At 31.7% G+C, this 20,599-nt stretch overlaps 1 protein-coding gene and 1 long non-coding RNA gene across 3 annotated transcripts in view; both read right to left on the bottom strand.

Annotated features, from left to right (window-relative positions):
- LOC127715261 (fibrillin-2-like) overlaps nt 1–20,599 on the bottom strand; it is a 94,180-nt gene that overhangs the window by 37,792 nt on the left and 35,789 nt on the right. The window contains exons 7-13 of the mRNA XM_052221290.1: nt 19,955–20,080; nt 11,230–11,355; nt 3,838–3,966; nt 2,248–2,367; nt 1,544–1,669; nt 778–933; nt 378–497 (exon numbers count right to left, since the gene is read on the bottom strand). Of these exons, the coding sequence (XP_052077250.1) occupies nt 378–497; nt 778–933; nt 1,544–1,669; nt 2,248–2,367; nt 3,838–3,966; nt 11,230–11,355; nt 19,955–20,080 (903 nt within the window). The remainder of the gene's footprint in view (nt 1–377; nt 498–777; nt 934–1,543; nt 1,670–2,247; nt 2,368–3,837; nt 3,967–11,229; nt 11,356–19,954; nt 20,081–20,599) is intronic.
- On the bottom strand, nt 12,458–13,541 carry LOC127715300 (uncharacterized). 2 transcript variants are annotated; one of them, XR_007988273.1, is made up of 3 exons: nt 13,522–13,541; nt 12,915–12,996; nt 12,458–12,658 (listed from the first exon to the last, which is right to left on the bottom strand). It is a non-coding gene; the product is annotated as an uncharacterized LOC127715300 (long non-coding RNA). The 2 variants fall into 2 exon arrangements; XR_007988272.1 differs by lacking the exon at nt 13,522–13,541 and having other exon boundaries at nt 12,915–13,039.

The following is a 20,599-nucleotide window of genomic DNA, read 5'->3' as shown; positions in this document are numbered from 1 at the left end:
TCTTTCAATTAGATTACTAGTCTTTTATATCAAAACTGCTTCGAGATACATTGAGCTTATTTGTTTCGATGTCAAGCTCTCGACCCTATACAAGTTGTGAACAAATTTAACAGAAATTTCCCCGCATAGATTATAGTGTGGAAGAGCAGATTGGTATAGCGAGATAACTCGGGGCAACATTATCGTCGTCTGAGCTATGTGTTTTTTACTAGTTTATAATATCATAGTTGCCGGAACCTACAGTAACAATTGCATTACAAGTTATTATACATATGATCGTATGCGGTAGTGGAAATGGTTAGAGGGGACGTCACATCCGGCGGTTCTGTCATGGTTGATATGAAAGTCTAATTAAGGCTCTGATAAGATAAAATTACCTTTACAATATGTGACATTGTGCACTGAATACCCGTCCGGACAAATGCAGTGGGCACTACCGGCAGTATTTTCACATTCATATTCACATAATAATTCGCCACTAGCACATTCATCTATGTCTGAAAAAAGTTGACATGTAAATTTGTGGTCAGCCTGAGGCCAAATTCAAAATTAATAAACAACAAAAATAAAACGTTCGAGACCAAAAAAAACAAAAGCGGATTAATTCAGTCAAAACCATTCTATTTGACTATCTTGGTATGAGGGAGTTACTATCTTAGTTTTGTAACAAATAATAGTTGTATGCACTGATCATTTACAGAAATAAAGTTTTGTTTAAATTATAAAATACCGAAACACTGGATACTTGACAGATGCTTATACGTTATGTTGACTGACCTTCACATAGAACAACATCAAGTGGGCTACCAAGAAACCCTTGGTTACATTCACAATCAGAAAATGAACTTGCAGTAAAATTCTTTGCATGTGAATTTGGTGGACAGGGTATGCAAAGTTTCTTGTCGTCAATCATATATTCTGTTGGCTTGCATGCTAAACAAAAGAAAACAAAAGTTACAACCTCTACGTTCGAACGAATTTGTTTTTACGGTATACATCATTCGTAGTTGTGTTCTATGTTGACATTATACCACAACACGTCGAAATAATCGTAACGTCATCGCGTTGCAGGCCATAAAACGTTAATTTTCGACGTTTTTCACTACCAACTAACAGTTGATTGAAGTCGATGACCATATGATTATTTTATCTCATTAAAACGGAAATTTATGTATCAACAACATATAGTTTTTTAAGAAAAATCTATGTATTAGAAATTAGAGATTAAATGAGTTTTAGATAATTTTAAGAAGTTTTTTCGCCGATTGTATGTGCTATCTATATAAATGTTCATATATTTATTCATTAGTTCAAAATTAAACCAATTGCTAATAGAAAAAAGCTAACACCTCTACAAAAGAGCAAACAAAAAAGAGCAAACAAAGTAAAAGGAACAATTACTTTACCAAAAGAAAAAATCGGTCGTGATAAAGTATTATCTATATACTTTCATTGGTTCCAACATAGCTCATATTAAATGTACCTGAAAAGTTGTATTGCATATCGCAATGAACGTGTCAAACGTCATTAATTCTATGCTTACTTGTACAATTCCGACCATTGCTGTGAACAATATAACCATACTTTTCACACAAACAGTGGTATGATCCATGGGAGTTAATGCAAATATCCTCACACCCACCATTGTTTATCTCGCACTCATTTATATCTACAAAAAAATAGTTCAAACTGTCGGTCAGAGATCAATGAAAAATTTAGAAATTACAGTTATCTCCCTTAGGTAAGTAAAACTGTTTTAAATATAAGAATAAAATCTGCAATGAAAATAATGTAAATCTATCTCAAATATCTGATATATATATCTTGAGAAATCAGGAGATGTCAAGATGAAGAAAAGCTATTTAAGTGCCACTCAGTCTTGCTCCGGGCACGAATTTTGGAGTTGATACGATTTCATCATCTTGTTTTTAAATCAAGGTTTGTATATTTAAATCGACTTTCGAGATTTGAACATCGGAAAATTACTTATGGATTTATTTGTTCTTGTGATATGCAAGTTCCTGAGGAAAACGTCTCAAGTACACATACCTCTTATATCCACTTCTTTCTCATTTAAATGGGATATCTAGGTCACAATGACAATACTTTACTGACTCATGTTTCTTTAGAAAAATCAGAATGGTTTGACTAAGCTCGTTAAACTCCTATTTATTTTATTTTATTTATGATATTTGAATATCGGATAGCTACTGTTGTCTTTATTGATATGGTACTATAATACAATACCAATACATGTTCCATTGTTTTCTTGTAATCCTAAGTGGTTACACACACAGTAGAATGATCCTATGGTATTCACACACTCATCTTCACATCCTCCATTATTATCTTTACATTCATTTGTATCTGAAAATAAATGATAGAAATAGGGTATGGAATGGACAATAGAAAACATAATAATTTGTGTTGTACGAACGACATTTGTGTTTGTGAATATAAACAAAATGGGATACTTTGAATTGTTCTATTTAAGAAAATATCATGAAACGATTATGGAACCAGGCTTTTTTACAAGCTACGTGCAGTACAAACTTCCCATATTTCGTAAGAATTATATATATACATTGAAAAAGCGTTATCACATTACTAGAAGGAAAACATTATGTAAGAATTTTAAATAAAAAAAGAAGGATAGCCCGTATAAAACTACTTTCAGAAGATAAATTGAAAAATATTGTGATCACCGTACATCTAGTGTGATAATTTTTTGTCGATTGAGAATTTATATATCGATGTCATGCATGTGGCAGACATTTTGACACCCTTAAAGACTTCTAGATATCTAATCTTGTTATTTTTTCGTACCTTCGGCCTCTCTTAGACAAAAAGTTTGACCGGAAGCCAACAATAAAATAATGTTCAACGTTTCAACTGAAAGACCTCCTACCTTTGTTTTAGGACAAATACATTCTATATTGATATTTATATGGATTTGCCAATGAGACATCTATCCACCAGAGTTCAAATGACGAAGATAAAAGCAATTATAGGACAATGTACAGCCTTCAACAATGAGAAAACCCATACAGTATAGTCAGCAATTAAAGGCCCCGACATAAAAAATGTAAAACAATTCAAACGAGAAAACTAACGGCTCAATTTATACAATACATTTACAAAAATCAAATATGAGAGACATTGAACCAACAATAACCACTGGAAAATGCATGTATAAAGTCAGGAGTTTGGCAGTAGTTTTTCACTTGTAGCGTTGATTTTGTCAGTTTTTAAAAACTTCCCCTTCTTGAATTTACCTTGGAGTACAGTATTGTTGTTATACTATTTTACAGGCTCCTGACATGTTAGAATATGATACTGCAGAGTTTTAAGAGTAGTTATTTCTTGTTGATGAAAAAAGATCTACCAGGCCAAGTGAAATAGGGAAGGTTGATATCATTTCTTTTTCAACATTCTACATTTATTTTTGTAAATTTTTTTTTTTTATCTTAATCGTAACTAATGCCCGTTTACAACCAATGACAAGAGAGTATGAAACCTTTCGTATTAATTAAACAAGACATATCAAGTCTTCGGTTTAGTAACTTGAACTAGCATTATTTTAACTTCCTCAAATATTAAATGAATTGATAACTTGTTTGTCGACTCTTTTAATAACAACCCCTTTAAGATTCAATCATGATAGTTATACAAATTCTGCATTGAACCAAACAATTACATCCGAAAATACGGCTCAATTTCACAAACTGATCTTATGTTATATGCCAGGGTCACAATAGACATCATTATACAGAATATGTGTATGTCAAGTAATACTAAGAACTGTACATCATATAATGAGAGGAAATTACTTCTTACCAATGCATTGTTTGCTGGGTTTGTGAAACCTATATCCCGTATTACAATGACAATAAAATGACCCAGGTGTGTTAACACAGTAACCATTATGACAGATTTTCTTTCCATAGCGTTGACATTCATCTCTGTCTGTAATACAAAGATATGAGTATTCATACGTTTTAACATGATTACAACATGATTAAAACATGATTAGATCATTCGCTTACAATATTCTAGACATCGTGTCCTGTTTGAAATGTAGCTATCACAATTATAGTAGACAAAGATATGTGCTCAAGCAAATGATATCAAATTTACTTTGGAATACATCATATCTTCAATTACTATATGAGAATTATTTGAAGTGAGTCTTTAGTAAGAAAGGCCAATGGGGTGTTTGAGAATGAAATTCTAGGAAATGACTCAAGTTCAATCTGGATTCCGTTTGTTCTAGATTGGCCCATTGTAGTAGCTCCAACAGTGATATGTTTATAGGTTTAAATGCATGCTAAAGATTTTCATTTCTCCAGAAGAAAACATTTCATTGCAGGCAATACAATATTTCAGTTTTATAAATGATCGAAATGTTGGTCTTTTTATCGACTACATATTTGTTGATTTTGATTACTTGATATTCTTATATACGTTCGATATACCAATTAGTAGCAATTGTGCACCCCTGCTTACTGTTTTTGGTGTGGTTTTTGCTTTTGTTTTGTTATCAAATGAAGCAGAATGTTATAAATGACTAGAAGACAAGAAGAAAATTATATTGTAAAATATTTTATTTCGTATTTAGATAAATGGACGATGTCTTTTCAATCAATAATCTTCTTCTCGAGTAAGACTTACTTATATTTACGTGAACTTGAAATTGAACACGCAACAGAGACAAAATATCTTTTTCTTGATTTGACGCTGATGGACAACTAAAAACTAAGATCTATGACACACACAATTGTTTAAACTGACACAATTGAGTAGTAACATACCATTACAGTCCAAGCATGTTACCTAAATCAAGTTGCGGATAATGCTCATGATTCAGTATTATTCTTATTTATGGGTACACTAGCCCAAATCGGGAATCGATTTACAAAGATAAACGTCAGTTTTGTTTTTCATTAAAATGGCTGTAATATTTATAAGTTCACTATCCAAAATCAGGAATCGATTTACAATGATAAATATTGGAATTTTATTTTTGACATTAAAATGACTGAAACGGCACACCCAGACATGAAAAAAGCAATATTTTCCTCCTTGATATCATAATTCATAAGAAAACTGAATGAAATTTAAGACCTCTAAAAAATCTAATTCATTTGAAGGCCATTTACTTGATCAAGATAATATTTCAATCAAGGTATTTTGGGAGAAACATCATCCTGTGCGCAAGGATAGCCTTTACCTTAAAATTCAGAAAAAAAAACTAACTATAAATTGATACTTAATTTGGGGTATAATACCTATATCTTGGGATAATTCCAATGTATAAGGATTCTTACCAACATGTTGATATATCTTATAAGATACTGCAAGTCAAAGCGTGCTTTCATTATTGCAACTTCATTCAAAACTTACTCTATTACGTATTTTCGGGTTGCTCACCCAATTTTGTCAAAATCACAGAACTATAAACAACTGTCATACATGTGGGAGGTTTTGCCAGCTATAACACTAGGTGTAACCAACAATTTTCTTCGGAAGATGACTGTACCAAGTCAGGAATATGGCAGTTGTTTTTCATTCGTTCCGTTGGTTGATAACGTTTGATTTTGCCAGTTTTTATGGACTTCCCTTTCTTGAATCTAACTTGGAGTACGGTATTTTAGTTATACGTTTTTTCTCAGCGAAGCTATTAAGACAACGGCTGAACGTATCCCTTCACAAGTTTTAGTATAGTCATCAAAACTTGTTGGAAGAAACCGTGTCTAAATGTCTCCAGTTACAAATTAAAATTATAATTCCCAGTTGATAATTTAAGAAATTACAAGCAAACTCTGGTTGCAACTTCCCAAAAAAATCAAAAAACCGTTTCGGAAGCACAAAATTTATAAACTTAATATTCATTGACTAGTACTTGGTCGATATCACTGCTTGTGGTCTGTTAAGGTTCCTATTTCATAACAGAAAGTCGAATGAAAGCAATTTTCAATGGATTATAGCATTATGTATTATCCTACCCTCTGATTTTGGCATTTCGACTAGCACATGCGTGGATTTCCTGGAACGTGTAGTATTTTAAATACATGTTTCCCTGTACTTAAGACGCTAACAAATAGCTGGTGCTGCTGAAAGGAAAGCACCCTTATCTTAGAGATAGCCGATTTGGTGGGACAAATGATCATGAACTCTTTTAGGTATTAACAAGTCCGAATCCTCAAATTTCATGAAACACCGATGTTTTATTTAATTTGCGCAAGCACTCATTAGCGACTATAGCAAAAAGAATTTAAAAAAAAGATAAATGCTGAATTCACATGATAGTTGTTTTTAGAAAGTTTTTGTATCACTTTCACTAAATAGGTGGTTTTTCTGATCTAAATTTCAAAACATGTGATTGACTTCCCAGTTCAAAAAAGTCAATTTTACACCAATAACATGTGACAGACAAGTGCACTTCCCATTCTTAATGAACAAAGAATGTAAAATCATAGTTATGAGGAAGAATAAACTTATGATGATCTAATTTTAAATAGTATCCATTGTATTTTTAAATTCAGGCTAAAGTATCGTTCCAAAGTTAGCATGACTAACAAAGAAACGCCTGAATTATCCGGGAAGAGTCCACTTGGAGATAATATGACATTGATGATATCAGTTTGGTGTCTACACGTCGTGTCTTATTATGTAACAAGGAAAATAGTAATAATGCATGTGGATTTTTATGAAGGAAATTAACCAATAAATAGTTAAAACAAAGATTATAAAATGCTATTTTTTATTTTTTTCAGTCGCGTGTCCCTTCCTTTGCGACAAACATGTAGGAGGTGTTTTATTTATATATCATTTCTCTAAGTTTATATACATCTAATGTCATTATCCCGTCAGATATATATCAGCAGACAGAAATATTCGAATGTCTTTGAGTATGACCTAACCCAAATAGCCATACACTAAAACAGGAGTCTTTTATCTTACCGTTACTGACTGATAGTCATAAATATTATTGTGGACATGGCCCTTATAAAGATAGTAGTATATATTGGTCTTTTCTAATAAAAAGGCAAATGAGAATGAAATTTAAAACCGTATCTGAAAAGTCATATATCATATGAGTGTGAGGGTGGTTTAGATAATCGTAGCGCAACGTATTTGCCAATTTACCCATTTTGTAAGAACACGACTGCGTTTTTGCGCAAAAAAAGTAAATTAAAAGTTGCGAAATCTAAGCAAAATATAACCATACAATATTCCCAGAATTACAACGTTCCAGCATCTTGATGTTTCTTGTTTTTTAACCTTCCTCAATTTTCGGCATCAAGATTTCTAAAAAATCATTCTTTAATTTTTGTGAAATTTACACAATTGGTGACAAGGAAGGTTATAGAATAATTATAATCAAAAAGCAATTAGAGACAAATGATGATGTACGGATATCAATCTATTTCGTATATTTTTATATTTAAAGAGGAATTGTGGGCAACAACATCAAAGCTAATTGCGCTTACGGTACTTATAAGTTTCTTTGAAGTCTCTCATTACTCACACTTATGAATATTTATACATTACGTATAATGTAATCTTCAAACATTCATGATTAACAAAAGTTAATCCTTTTGAAATACCCCTAAAATACAAGTTCCACTTTATTTCTTGAAAAGGTCACAAGAAACTTAATATTCAAGGACTGACCAAGAATATAATACAAATGTGCACAGTAAAAGAAAAAAACAGCTTACAAAGATTGACCATTACAATATAATGGAAACAACTATTTAACTATAACTTTGCAGAGTTAAAAGCCCGATTTGTACATACAGGAGATGTTGGATCATTTTAAAATAAATTGTAACAAATAAATCTTACAAAGTTTTATTTTATATCCTGCCTATCCAAAAGAATAAAAAAAAAAATTCTGTTAATTCTTAGAATTAAAATAAAATCGTCAAATCTTTACAATTGAAGTGAAATGTTTCGGAAAGTTTGAGTCTTGATTAAGGTATCACGAGCACTCATTAGAGATTATAGACAGGATTTTTTTTGTACATAAATGTTCCATAATTATATTTGATAGTTGTTTTTTGCAGGTGGGTTCATTCATTTCCTGCATTGGTGAGTAATAGTACTAATAAATGGAAACAAATGATTTATCTAAGGATGTAGTTTATTTGTTCAATTAGTTTATACTTATTATCCATTTTAATTGATAATTAGCCTTTTCCTCCCAACCGTGGGAAAATATTTTTTTGTCTTTGATATATTTTTACATTTGGTATTGATTCCATGGGAAAATGTTTTTGGAAATTAATTTAACAAGGATAATATTTCGGGATAACGTGCCAAAAACAAATACTAAATGTCGGTGGAGTCTTCGTCAACTTATTGTATTCTTAGATTATTAATTAATTGATATGCACATCAAAAGAATGTTTTGTAATAACAAAATTTAGAAAAAAAAGTTTTAGAATAGTAACACCAGCATAAAAAATGACAGTGAAAAATAAAAAGTTGGAAGAAAACAGATACTATGCAAAACACGTTAAAAAAACATAGAGGCTCTAAAGAGCCTGTGTCGCTTACTTTGTTGTCAATATAATGAAATTTTATGCGACTGTCATACAAGTGCGAGGTTTAGCTAGCTATAAAACCAGGTTTAATCCACCATTTTCTACATAAGGAAATGCCTGTACCAAATCAGGAATATGACAGTTGTTTTCCATTCGTTTGATGTGTTTTGATGCCATTTGATAAGGGACTTTCCATTTTGAATTTTCCTTGGAGTCTGGTATTTTTGATCTAAGTGCATCTTCAACAATAGCCATTCTCTAACATTTTAGACTTTAATATAAATCATGACGTAATTTTTTGTTGTTAATCTTGTTTAGTTGATATTTTTTCAGTTTAGTTTCTCTCTATCTGCTATATCGTTTGCTTACACAAAAATGGATATAAATCATCATTGAAGGACAGCTACTCCTATAAAAAGTGAACTGAAAATTTGGCAATGTTGACCTATTTGTTGATAGTGTCTTGCTGCTCGTTCTTACTGTTTACAGTTTCTCTGTATCTTCTATAGTTTTTGCCCAAAACACAAAAAAAAGTGTAAAAAAAAAATCGTCATTTGTAAATCTTGTCTTGTTCATTATTTTTCTATTCAAAATTTCTCTCTATCCTTCATAATTTTCAAGATAATGAATACAATTGGTAAAAATCGTCATCTAAAAGTAATAACTCCTATAGGTTGCATTTCTGTAAATATAGACAATGCAATTTCCCATAGGAGCTCCCTTTGCGGCTAAAACTGTGCCACTTTGACTATGAAGTTTCGTAAAAAATTATATCCTAGAATGGAAAGTTGATATGCACTACTATTTAATTCAAAGGTCAAAACATAGAGCTGTGTGGCATATTTTCAACATTTATATGCCCCGAACTTGTTAAGAGTTTAAGCTTATACTAAAATTATGTACTACCCCTACCTTCACTTTGTGCCTACTTCAGAATTCAATTTTCACCGAAACAATATGTTTTTATACTGGTAACATTCCCAAGTTATGTCTCTATGAGATGAAACATAGAGATCATATCTGCGAACCAGTACGTAAACAAAACGAAATATCTATGAATATCATATATCTCCCCAAAAGAGGCTTGGTTTGAGAAACAGTTGTATTTACAAAGTGAAACCTATTAGGAGTCGATTGACGATTTCAGCCATGCTGACTTACTCATAGATCTTGTCTAGGTGATCATATTTGCTCCCAATTTCTCCCAACCTATTACAGTTTTGAAGATATATAAACAATTGGTAAAAGTTGTTATGTAAGAGACAAAACTGTCATAAGAAGTCGTTTGACAATTTCGGTCTTGCAGAATAATGTGTGCATATTGTCTTACTGCTCATTTTTGTCATATAAAGTTACTCTCTATCTATTATAGTTTTTAGCAAAAATTTTAAAAAGTTTTTAAATTGGTACAAATCATTAGTTAAGGTTGATAAATCCTAAAAGAAGAAGTATGTAAATCTCGGTCTTGTCGACTAATTTGTAGAAAATACCCCATGGATAGCCAAGTTTGGTCCTAATTGGCCCAGTATGACTCTATATATTTGTAGGACTCGGAAGTGCGATGAAGACGCTGAAGTGCAATGATCTACGCCGACGTGCGATGATCCTTTCGCTGATGTGCGATGGTCTATAAGACGCGTGATGGCTATAGTTAAAATCTGCAGATGTTAATTATTCCAAATATTATGAGATTTTGTTCTTTTATTAGTTCGTATATACTAGTTATATATAAGTACGTCTAAATAAAGTAAACAAGTGATAACTCTACGACAAATCCATCCATTGGATCACCAGTGAAGGTACGGCTGAAAACACATATTATTTTCATCATTATAAATCATCTGTCGTAAAGGAACGTAAGATGCAGTAACAGAAATAATTTCTATATATATATGTATGTCTTTTACTATATTATATATACATATATAAACAAGTCTAAATTGAAAACAACGTTCAAACCTATGATTGCGTTGGATAAAAACCGCAATTTTTATACGTGTGCATGCAAAACAAATTTCTTTGTAGAGGGGTCTAAATACAGCACAAACAACATTTTCCAAAAGACCAAAAAAGTGAAAAAGTATATTTTAACAAAACGCATTTGACTAGCAGGTCGAACAACGGATGTTCTTAAACCCTGCTGACTGCCATGGCGATTGCCAAATAAACGGATCACAGATGTAACACAATGGATCTTAATTATATTAATTTAATACCAAACAGAAAACAATAAACTTGCGGAAAAGATGGTATACCGCAAACATGAGGTGCAAAAATTTGTACACCATATCCGGATTTCGACAATTAATGTCTCTTCATTGATGTTATATATATCTTTCATTTTTTGTGGGATCAGTATTGGTTCCTGGCTGTTATGACTATCATATTCTATGGATATCTTTCCATGAAAAACCTGTCATGTTTATAATTTTCTATTACACCTAAATTTTTGTCTATAATTTTCTATTGATATCTTAGCTATTATGTCTATTATTTTCAATGAATGCCTTAACAATATTGTCTATCATGTTCTATGAATACCTGAGCAATTATGTCTATCAGCTTCAATGAATACCTGAACAATTATGTCTAACATGGTCTATGAATACCTGAGCTATTATGTCTATCTACTTTTATGAAAACCTGAGCAATTATGTTGATCAATTTCTATGAATACCTGAGCAATTATGTTTATCAGCGGACACAAGGTATCCTTTCTGTTTACATCTACATCTATATGAGGATATGGTGTTAACACAAACGTCTTCACAACCTCCATTATCTGTTGCACACTCATTCAAATCTACAAAAGATATATATGATAACAAGCATTTATTGCTGCAAGTAAAAAATTAGCAAAAACAGTCCATGCAATTTAAAACCCACAATTACTTTAAACATTACAACTGAACATAATTGTAATTAGGTTGAAGCATGATACCTTCTTCTTTTGTGCGATTATTCTTGAATAAATATAAACATCGAAATAAAACTAAAAAGAAAGGACAACTTTTGCTGGAAAATCCTCCATTAAATGTAATGAATATGAAGGAATCTAGAATCTACGGTCTTCAGCATGCTTCCCATGTTAAATACGCATCAAACTCTGTATGGAATTTGGATACTTTAGTGTTTCTCTGAGTAAAACCTCTCTCATGATAGCCAATGAAGAAAATACAAGAAGAAGTCAGTTTTAAAAAACAACGTCTTTATGTACACTCTAAAAAATGTGTTTAGAGCCTAAACACTTTCCTAAACACATTTATGAAACCGATTTTTGACATGTTTTAAATCTAAACATGTTTAATATTTAATGTGCTAACAGCCTAAACGTGTCAAGCTATGAAGTGCTTAGACTGTAAACATGTTTAGCTGTAAAGCGTTTAGACTAGAAACACGTTTAGCTAAAAAGTGCTTAGACTGTAAACATGTTTAGCTGTGAATTGTTGTATCTAAAAACATGTTTAGCTGAGAAGTGTTTTGTCTGGAAACACGTTTAGCTGTGAAGTGAACGTAAACATGTTTAGACCATAAAGGGTCGTGAAGAAACATGTTTATCATTTTATTGTGAGAAGCCGTTACTTCATTAGGCCCCAATTAAACTAATATTCCGGAAGGCTTGACTGTAAAACGTATGATAGCTCTCAATAAAACAGGTTTTCATACCATCACAAAAAGGAGCCAATGCATCAAACTAAATAACTGGAATTTCCATATCAAATTGAATGTGACCAATACCTTTTCAATCTCAATGAGTTTTTTCTTTAATTCAATTCACGTCATTCGACTATTGCATTTTTTCTTCATTTCAAATATTCGTAAAACAGTCTAGAACTTTTGAAATGAAATTATCATTATACTAGTTCTAGCTTTAAAAACAAAATTACAACATATATAAAACAAAGGAATTTATGTTATCATTTATTTCCAGTTTATCATTGAACACAATCAAAAATAAATTCATATCAAGGTACATGTACATAATATTGTCCAATCTTCTACTTGTACCCCATCCCTACAACAAAACAATTTAAAAATGTCCTGTTTTCATTTTACAGGTCAATAAGAGCTTCTCCTTTCTTAGTACCCAACTGCTGGTCAATGGCCTGAAATATAGAAAAATATTGATAAGCAACTAAGTAGAATTAATCTAAAAATGTAAGAATATGAACAACAACACCAAAAAGTAAAAGCATGATTTAAGATCCAGAAAACAACATTAGGACCGTGGTATAAAAACATAAATTTACTGATGAATCAATTGATATTTTTTAATATAAAACTTCTTTTCATGCTTAATATTATTCATTTGATCAAATATATATTGGCATTTTTAAAATCAAATACACTTTTGATTCTTACCTAGCAGCATATTTGCTACTGTTCTTTATCTCCTCTTTTAGCATGCCAAGACAGATGATGATTTCCTCTGCACTTCTCTCATCTAGAATAAAACAATACATATCAATAAAATTATAAAAAAAATCACAACCGATTATAACTATTGAAATAAACAAGCATCTTTCTATTTATTTTGATGAAATGTTGATTGTGCATATCGGAAGTGCTTACGAAAACAATGAACTCGATATGACACTGGATTTGCGAATGATGCACCTCATCCTGATAAGACTCGGCAAATTCCGCTACCCTTCATGTTCCATTATAATCTGCCGAGGAGTACCGAACGAAAATTATCCTCACAAACTCCTTTCCAAGAACATACATAAAAATAAAAAAATAAATGCAAACTTGCATGATAGAACATTAAACAACTGTTATCATTTATACACAAGATAGTTTGAACACTTAAAGCTCTTACAAGCACTTGTTTCGTGGGATGGTACCCCCTTTTCTCTCCTGCATTGACTATACGGTAGTGTACTTGTAAATAATTTTTATAACTGTCAATAATCATTTCAAATTGGCAGTACCGTAAATAAAAGACAGTATAATCATAACTCCTTACCTTTCTGAAACAGTCAAGTTAGGTCAGTTATGGTCAGAAGTAAACAGCGTGGCCTTTGACTTCGGGTTCTTTGTTTCTTCTTCCCGCTCAAAAATTAGCACGTGATATGAATGACGTATTCGGCCTAAATGTGTTGTAATTCTAAACGTGTTTAGGAAAGTGTCTAAATATTGAAAGTGCTTAGAATTTAAACACGTTTAGCTTTATATACTTGACAAAGTAGCTAAACATGTTTAGCACAGCAACATGTTTATTGAAAAGTGCTGAGAGCCAAAACATGTTTATTGCGAAGTGCTGAGAGCCAAAACATGTTTATTTTTTTATGTTTAGAAATTAAACACTTTCCTAAGCACATAAATCTTGCAACACGTTTAAATTCTAAGCACTATTTTTACAGTGTAATTCCCATGTGCATGTTTTCAATATTTAGGCAAATTTTACTTTGCTTTATTGATTGGGGGAGGGGGGAGTGTATCCGGCGGACGGACAGAGAGACAGAAATGCAGAAAGTTATGACCTCTGTCAAAGTTTACCTTAGATGAATTTAGCTATTCTTTGTGTGTCCCTTTTAGTCATATAGCTCCGAACGTTAGTACGTTTTATACATCCCTGGCTTTCAAATGTTAACGTTTGAGCGTTACTGATGATGGTAAATGCATAAAAGCGCTTTGACAATATTTTGTAGGATGATGATGATGATGGATGTAAAATTAGTCACAATATTCCAGTCAAATCATTGTAGATATTAAACTCATCAAAACTTGAACAAAATGTGGAAAGTATGTTATATATGCTATAAAAAATCGTCAACGATACCAAGTTTATGATTTGTTACGTCCAACGCGCGTTTCGTCTTCATAAAACTCATACGTGGCCCTCGAATCAAAACATTTGGAAGGCCTAATCAAATCGAAGTTGAAAAGCATTAAAAACCAAAAATTCCGAAAAGTTTAGCCAAATACGGTTAAGGCAATCTATGTCTCGTGTTTCAAATATTTTTTACATTTTTAAACAGTCAATTTACAGAAGTTAAACATATCAAATACATTTTATGTCAACATAAAGTGACGACTACTACTGGGCTGGTGATAACCTCCGAGACAACACACCCACCATCAGTGGTTTCTATCCAGTGGTTGAAAACACTCGACAAAGATACCAGGTTTTTAATTTGATTCGCAATGACGCGCGTTTCGTCCTTATAATTTCCTTCATAATTTATTATGAGATAAAGAAGTTACAAAATAACATTAACGAGTGCAGTTGTAAAATGTAAGGAAAAATTAAAATTTATTAATACAAAATAATAGGTAGACCCTTTAATGTGACTTATAAAAGTATATGATATATCATTTATAGATATATATCTATTTTAAATACATAGTTATATAACGTTTATCAATATAATTGACTATATAAGTTCAGTGAGGAAATTCCAGCTTTTCTAACCCATATATACTAATTTGGTAGTGTGCAGTGTTCCTTGAATCGTAATCGTCCCTTGGAATTTCCAGTTTTTAATCTTATTTTACAACATCTGGTATTCAAGATGTACAGTGGTTATTTAAACAAAATATATTTACAATACATAAAAGTGCTTGCAAGAACATGCGTATCTTATCTTAAATTAGTCACCAAAGGTCGAAATAGTAACGGAAATGAAGGATGATTTTTGTCACTAAGAGTTTAAATTTGGTTGCATTTTTCTAAAAATATTCTTACATACAATTTTCCATAAAACATTCGTACTCTAAAATGAATTCATCATTGTTGAAAATGTTGACAGTGTGAGGCCCTTATGAGTAGTCAATGTCGTTAAACACCCCCATAGATGTAGTACTACAATTGAAAATAATTCTCAGTACATTGATTTTTGTCCATAGTAAAGAAAATAACTGCGCTTGTAATTAAAACAATTAATTTAACTGAAACTGTATATTAAAACAATTTGATTAAATTAAATCTTATTAACGCAAATGTACTTGCCGAAAAGATTCCAGAAGTGTGGCCCGGAAGATAGATATTAAAATCATTTGACTTATTAACATATATCTTACTTAACATTGGTTATCATAAGTGGATGAAATCGAATGTTCGCTAATGGCTAAAACACACAAAGTGCTTAAATCATATTTATGAACAATGTTACTGTGATGCATGTGTGCATTTATAAATGGTTTCAAGTTAAAGATTTTCATTATTATATGAAGTTTGAATCGACTTATATGTGTATAACACTCTCGGTAAATATATGTAAATCTAGGCAACAGTAGTTTATCGACGTTTATTATATTATTTGGTATATTATAGTTCGTTTCTGTGTGTGTTACATTTTAATGTTGTGTTTTTGTTGTGTCGTTGTTCTCCTCTTATATTTGATGCGTTTCCCTCAGTTTTAGTTTGTAACCCGGATTTGTTTTTATCTCTATCGATTTATGAGTTTCGAACAGCGGTATACTATTGTTGCCTTTATTTAAAATGTTCGATTTTTAATGGTAAACAAAAATAAAGTTTGTCATGCTTTTGGAAATCGACGGTTTCCATACTTGTATAATTTAATAAATTTACACATGTTTTTCTCTGAATTTCGAATTGATAATTTACGTTATTGTACTTAACAAAGAATGCAACTCCATCAGGCAAGTTTTACGTTGAACGGACCTGTCCCCTTGTGTATGATTTTTTACGGTATTTATGATCTCAACTTTTGTTTTATAGTTTAGTTTTTTCAAAGTATTTATCTAGCAAGTTTATTCCAGAACCACGTGTCGTGAGCACGGAAATCGGTATTATATGTCTTTTTTTTTACTACCATTTGGACTGCACCACTGCATGTGGACTATCAGCCATTACAGCCCTAGTAAACAACATGCAACACTGCAGGTGGACTATCAGCCATTACTGTCCTAGTAAACAACATGCACCACTGTAGGCTGACTATCAGCCATTACAGTTCCAGTAAACAAAGCAGAGGGAGAAGGTTTAACCGTTGCATGCATTATTTGCTGGTGTGTAATAAAAACTTTATAAGAGAAAAATCAAGAAGACTTTTTTTCCATTAGCACCTCCCATCGTTACATTGTCTAACTGGTTTTCAAGATATAAGTTAACATCATAACATTCAAAATCATCAATATTTAAGTATCAAATGACATATTGATGACTAGAATCATCAAAGAATTCAAATTTAAAAAAACACAATTTCCTTGTAGCTAACTATATAATTAAAGTAGGAAAAGCTATTTTCAACTAGGAAGGAGTTGCTTTCTACATGAAATCCCGAGCTATTTTATCGTGTTAGCAGAGTATGTAATCATGTGCTCGGTATTTCCTTCCACTCATGAATAGATATTGTTTATACATTAACCCTTGTTTTTACAACCACGATTTAGCAATAACTGAAAAAGCTTAAAAATCAGTTTAGCAACAGTATTTTAAGAAAAAACTTTAGATACAATCGCTAGATACGACCTAGTCTATTGTATCAGTTTGTTATTTGTCACGAACATCAAGATGGATTTACGTAGTGCAGCAGGAAGTATTTCTTTTTTCAGGGCACCAGAGTTGATCCACGAATCTTGTTTAAGGAAGGAACACATCTTTTGTTGTAAAAAAAAAAACATTATGATGGCAACACAAATCTGGGAAACTACGTGACATCATAAACTTTTCATTTGATTTAATGACACCTTTGTGAACGTATTTTTTAACAAACAGTCGGCATTCGTATGGGACCAACTGTGCCTTCTATTATCGCAAACATATTCCTTTATTCATTAAAAATAGGCTTCAATCTTGTGCTTAAGAAGGCTATATGCTTTTTTATATTATACTATAAAGATTATCGCCTCTTACAATAGTTTAAAGTTTGTCGATTGTTAGTATCGTTTCTGTCTCTTTGAACTTCAAATGAAAAATACCAGATATTGGTTGCGTTATATCTTTACTTTGACTTGCAACTGAAAATCGACGTTTTAATCGTTTGAGACCTTAAGTTTCCTTGTAAAAGATGACCATAATGAACTTTCATTTTTGTATGTATCAACACCATAAGAACCATTGTACATGTAGCTTATATATCTAATAATTAGTACTTTGTTCAAGAAATCGTTTTTTTCTGTAAGCATCTGTCTTGGAATATGGATACTACTTTCAAAGAAGTTATTGTATTAAGGGGTATTAGTGTAGTTAAAGATATCTCTTCGAATCTTTTACAGACGACATCTTTGTTTGGTTAACTATTACGGATCCGTGTATTACAGATGACTTCAGATTAGTTCGTAGCAACACTCCAACGCAGGAATATATTACCTTAGCTGTTTTTGGCAAAACCTTTCGGAATTTGGGTCCTCAATGGTCTTCAATTTCTTACTTTACTTGACATTTTTACTTTTTTTATTCGTGCGTCACTGATGAGTCTTTTGTAGACGAATCGCCCGTATGGCGTACAAAATTTTACTCCTGGTATCTATGATGAGTTTATCCTGTTTAACCTGCGTCGCAAACGGCAAAAAGCAGGTCAAGTTATCGGTCGTCATTCCTCCCGTCCGTCCGAAAGACCTTGGATAGAAAACTTTTGTTTCAGCTTCTAGTAAAGCTAATGATTTCATATTTGGTCTGCAGCTTGATAATATTGAGTTGAAGCGTTGAAGCAATTTTTAGATCTGCCGATGGTTTAAATTCTAAACAATTAAACATAGTGACGAATGTACGGGCCCGGTATAAGTATTGTTAAAATAATATATCGCTAGATACGCCCTTTAGCTTCTATCTGATTATTATTTGTCATGTATATTAAGATGGATGTACGTATTGCAGAAGGATGAATTTATTCTTTCAGGGTTCCAGAGTTGATCCACGAATCTTGTTTTATAAAGGAACACATCTTTAATTGTAAAAAAAACCCACCCTGATTGCAACACAAATCTCGGAATCTGCATGACATTATCATTTTTTTAATTTTTTTTATTGGCGATATGTTATGCTTTGTAGACGTATTTTTGAACAAACAAACAGCATTGGTATGGGGCCAACTGTACCTTCTAATATCGCAAATATGTTCCTTTATTAGTAAAAGACATGCTTTAATATGAAGCTCAAACAGGTTATATGCTTTAAATTTTCATTATACTATATAGATAATCCCCTTTCATACAATAGTATTGAACATGTACATTTATTCGTAAAAAAATAGGCTTCAATCTATATGCTTTAAATTTATATAACACTATATAGATTATCCCCTCTTACAATAGTTTAAAGTTGGCGAATGTCGGTATCGTTTCTGTCTCTTTGAACTTCAAAATGAAGTATAGCTTTACTTTGTCTTGCAACTTAAAATCGACGTGTTAGTCGGTTGATAGCTTAAGTTTCCTAGTAAAAGATGACATTTCTATTTTTTCTTAATAAACTTTCATTTTCTATGTATCAGTATCATGAGAGTCATTGTACATGTAGTTTATTTATCCAATGATTGGCACTTTGTTCTTGAACTCGTGTTTTCCGTAAGCATCTGTCCTGATATATGGATACTGCTTACAAAAACGCTACTGTATTATAGGAGGGGTATCAGCGTAGTTAAAGACATCTCTTGGAATGTTTTACAGACGGCATCTTTGTTTGGTTAACCAATACGGATCCGTGTGTTCCAGAAGACCACAGATTTGTTTGTAGCAACACTCCTATCCTTTTTAACCCGCGTGTCGTCTCTTAAACCATTCAGAATGGCTAACAAAATGCCAGCAGCGGTCCTAATTAACTGAACCCTTACTTAATTGCAGATAGATATTTCAAGTTTCCTTTATGTTACTGCAGTGAGGGATTGTCTGTATACAATTACTATATCTTCTGTGTGGGACGTAATTAAAATTTTGTTCACGCCTACGTTAGTGGTAGATAAGCAGTCTCATTGGGTGCCTTATTTTATCTTTATTTGCTCAAGAACATTTCGCTATTTCATTCATGATGGTTGCACTGGCATTATTCAATTATGCTGTGTTAGCATACTCATTTTAGCATTTGGTTATATGACTAGAGCCAACATTTGCTGATATAAGCGTATACATAAGAGAGTGAAAATATTGGAAAATAGGCTTTGTGTTTAACGTTTTTTCTGTCTATAATCAGAAACTAGTAATAAACGATATGTTTTCGTTTAACTAGCGACAGTTTCGAGCCATTTTTTTTTTGTATTGTAAAACATTTCCTGCATTCCCATCTTGCATGAGTAACAAAGTTTAAATAACAAGTCATTTCCTTTGAGAAATTAGCTAGTTTGTCATATATGCTGATAAACTTGGCTAAAGTTCTATTTAAAAACTTTGTGTCATCAAATCGAAATAATTTGTGGATGTATACAAATTTTATAAATAAAGGTACGTTTGTCCTTGGGAATTTGGAAATTCCAAATGGTCTTTCCGTCTTGGTTGTTTACCTTTACACGGTCTGTTTTCACCTGACAGGTATCCGGGTATACCTGTACAGTTACACAGATATGATCCTTCTGTATTTATGCATTGTCCTGGACAGTTGTGTGTGCCAGCTATACATTCATCATCATCTACAAAATCATTTGAATAAAAAAAAAAAGAATAATTAAAATACTTGTAATGATTACTAATGATTCATGCATATATAAATATATGGTGAAGTTTAAAAACGTGTACGCAAAACTTCTTTTCTTAATCTACTTAGTGATAAAAATAAGGAAATGTTCGGATATAAAAACATTCAGAGGAACTAAATTGTAGTAAACAGTTTGATTTAAATTAGGTGAAGGCTGTTCCTTTAATTTTTATTATATCAAATTCAAGGTGATCCAACTATTTTATCGTTTAAATTGTTTAATATAAAACTGTTGTCCAAAATTTGTTTCTGTAAGCCTTTACTTCCTCCATTTCTTAAAATTCAATTCTTTCTTTTTGTCCTTTTATTAAAATTATCAAATAAAGCAAAAAACACTTATAGAAAGAAAAAAACAGGAAAATAATTTTTCAACATAACAATTCAAAAACTTTTATAATAATAGAAAGGAACAAATACAAGAATCAAAAATCAATAAACAACGAAAAAAGGCAAA

Source organism: Mytilus californianus, unplaced genomic scaffold (assembly GCF_021869535.1).
Source record: "Mytilus californianus isolate M0D057914Y unplaced genomic scaffold, xbMytCali1.0.p SCAF_9, whole genome shotgun sequence".
Classification (NCBI taxonomy): Eukaryota; Metazoa; Mollusca; class Bivalvia; order Mytilida; family Mytilidae; genus Mytilus; species Mytilus californianus.
This window is presented reverse-complemented; position numbering and strand designations above follow the sequence as displayed.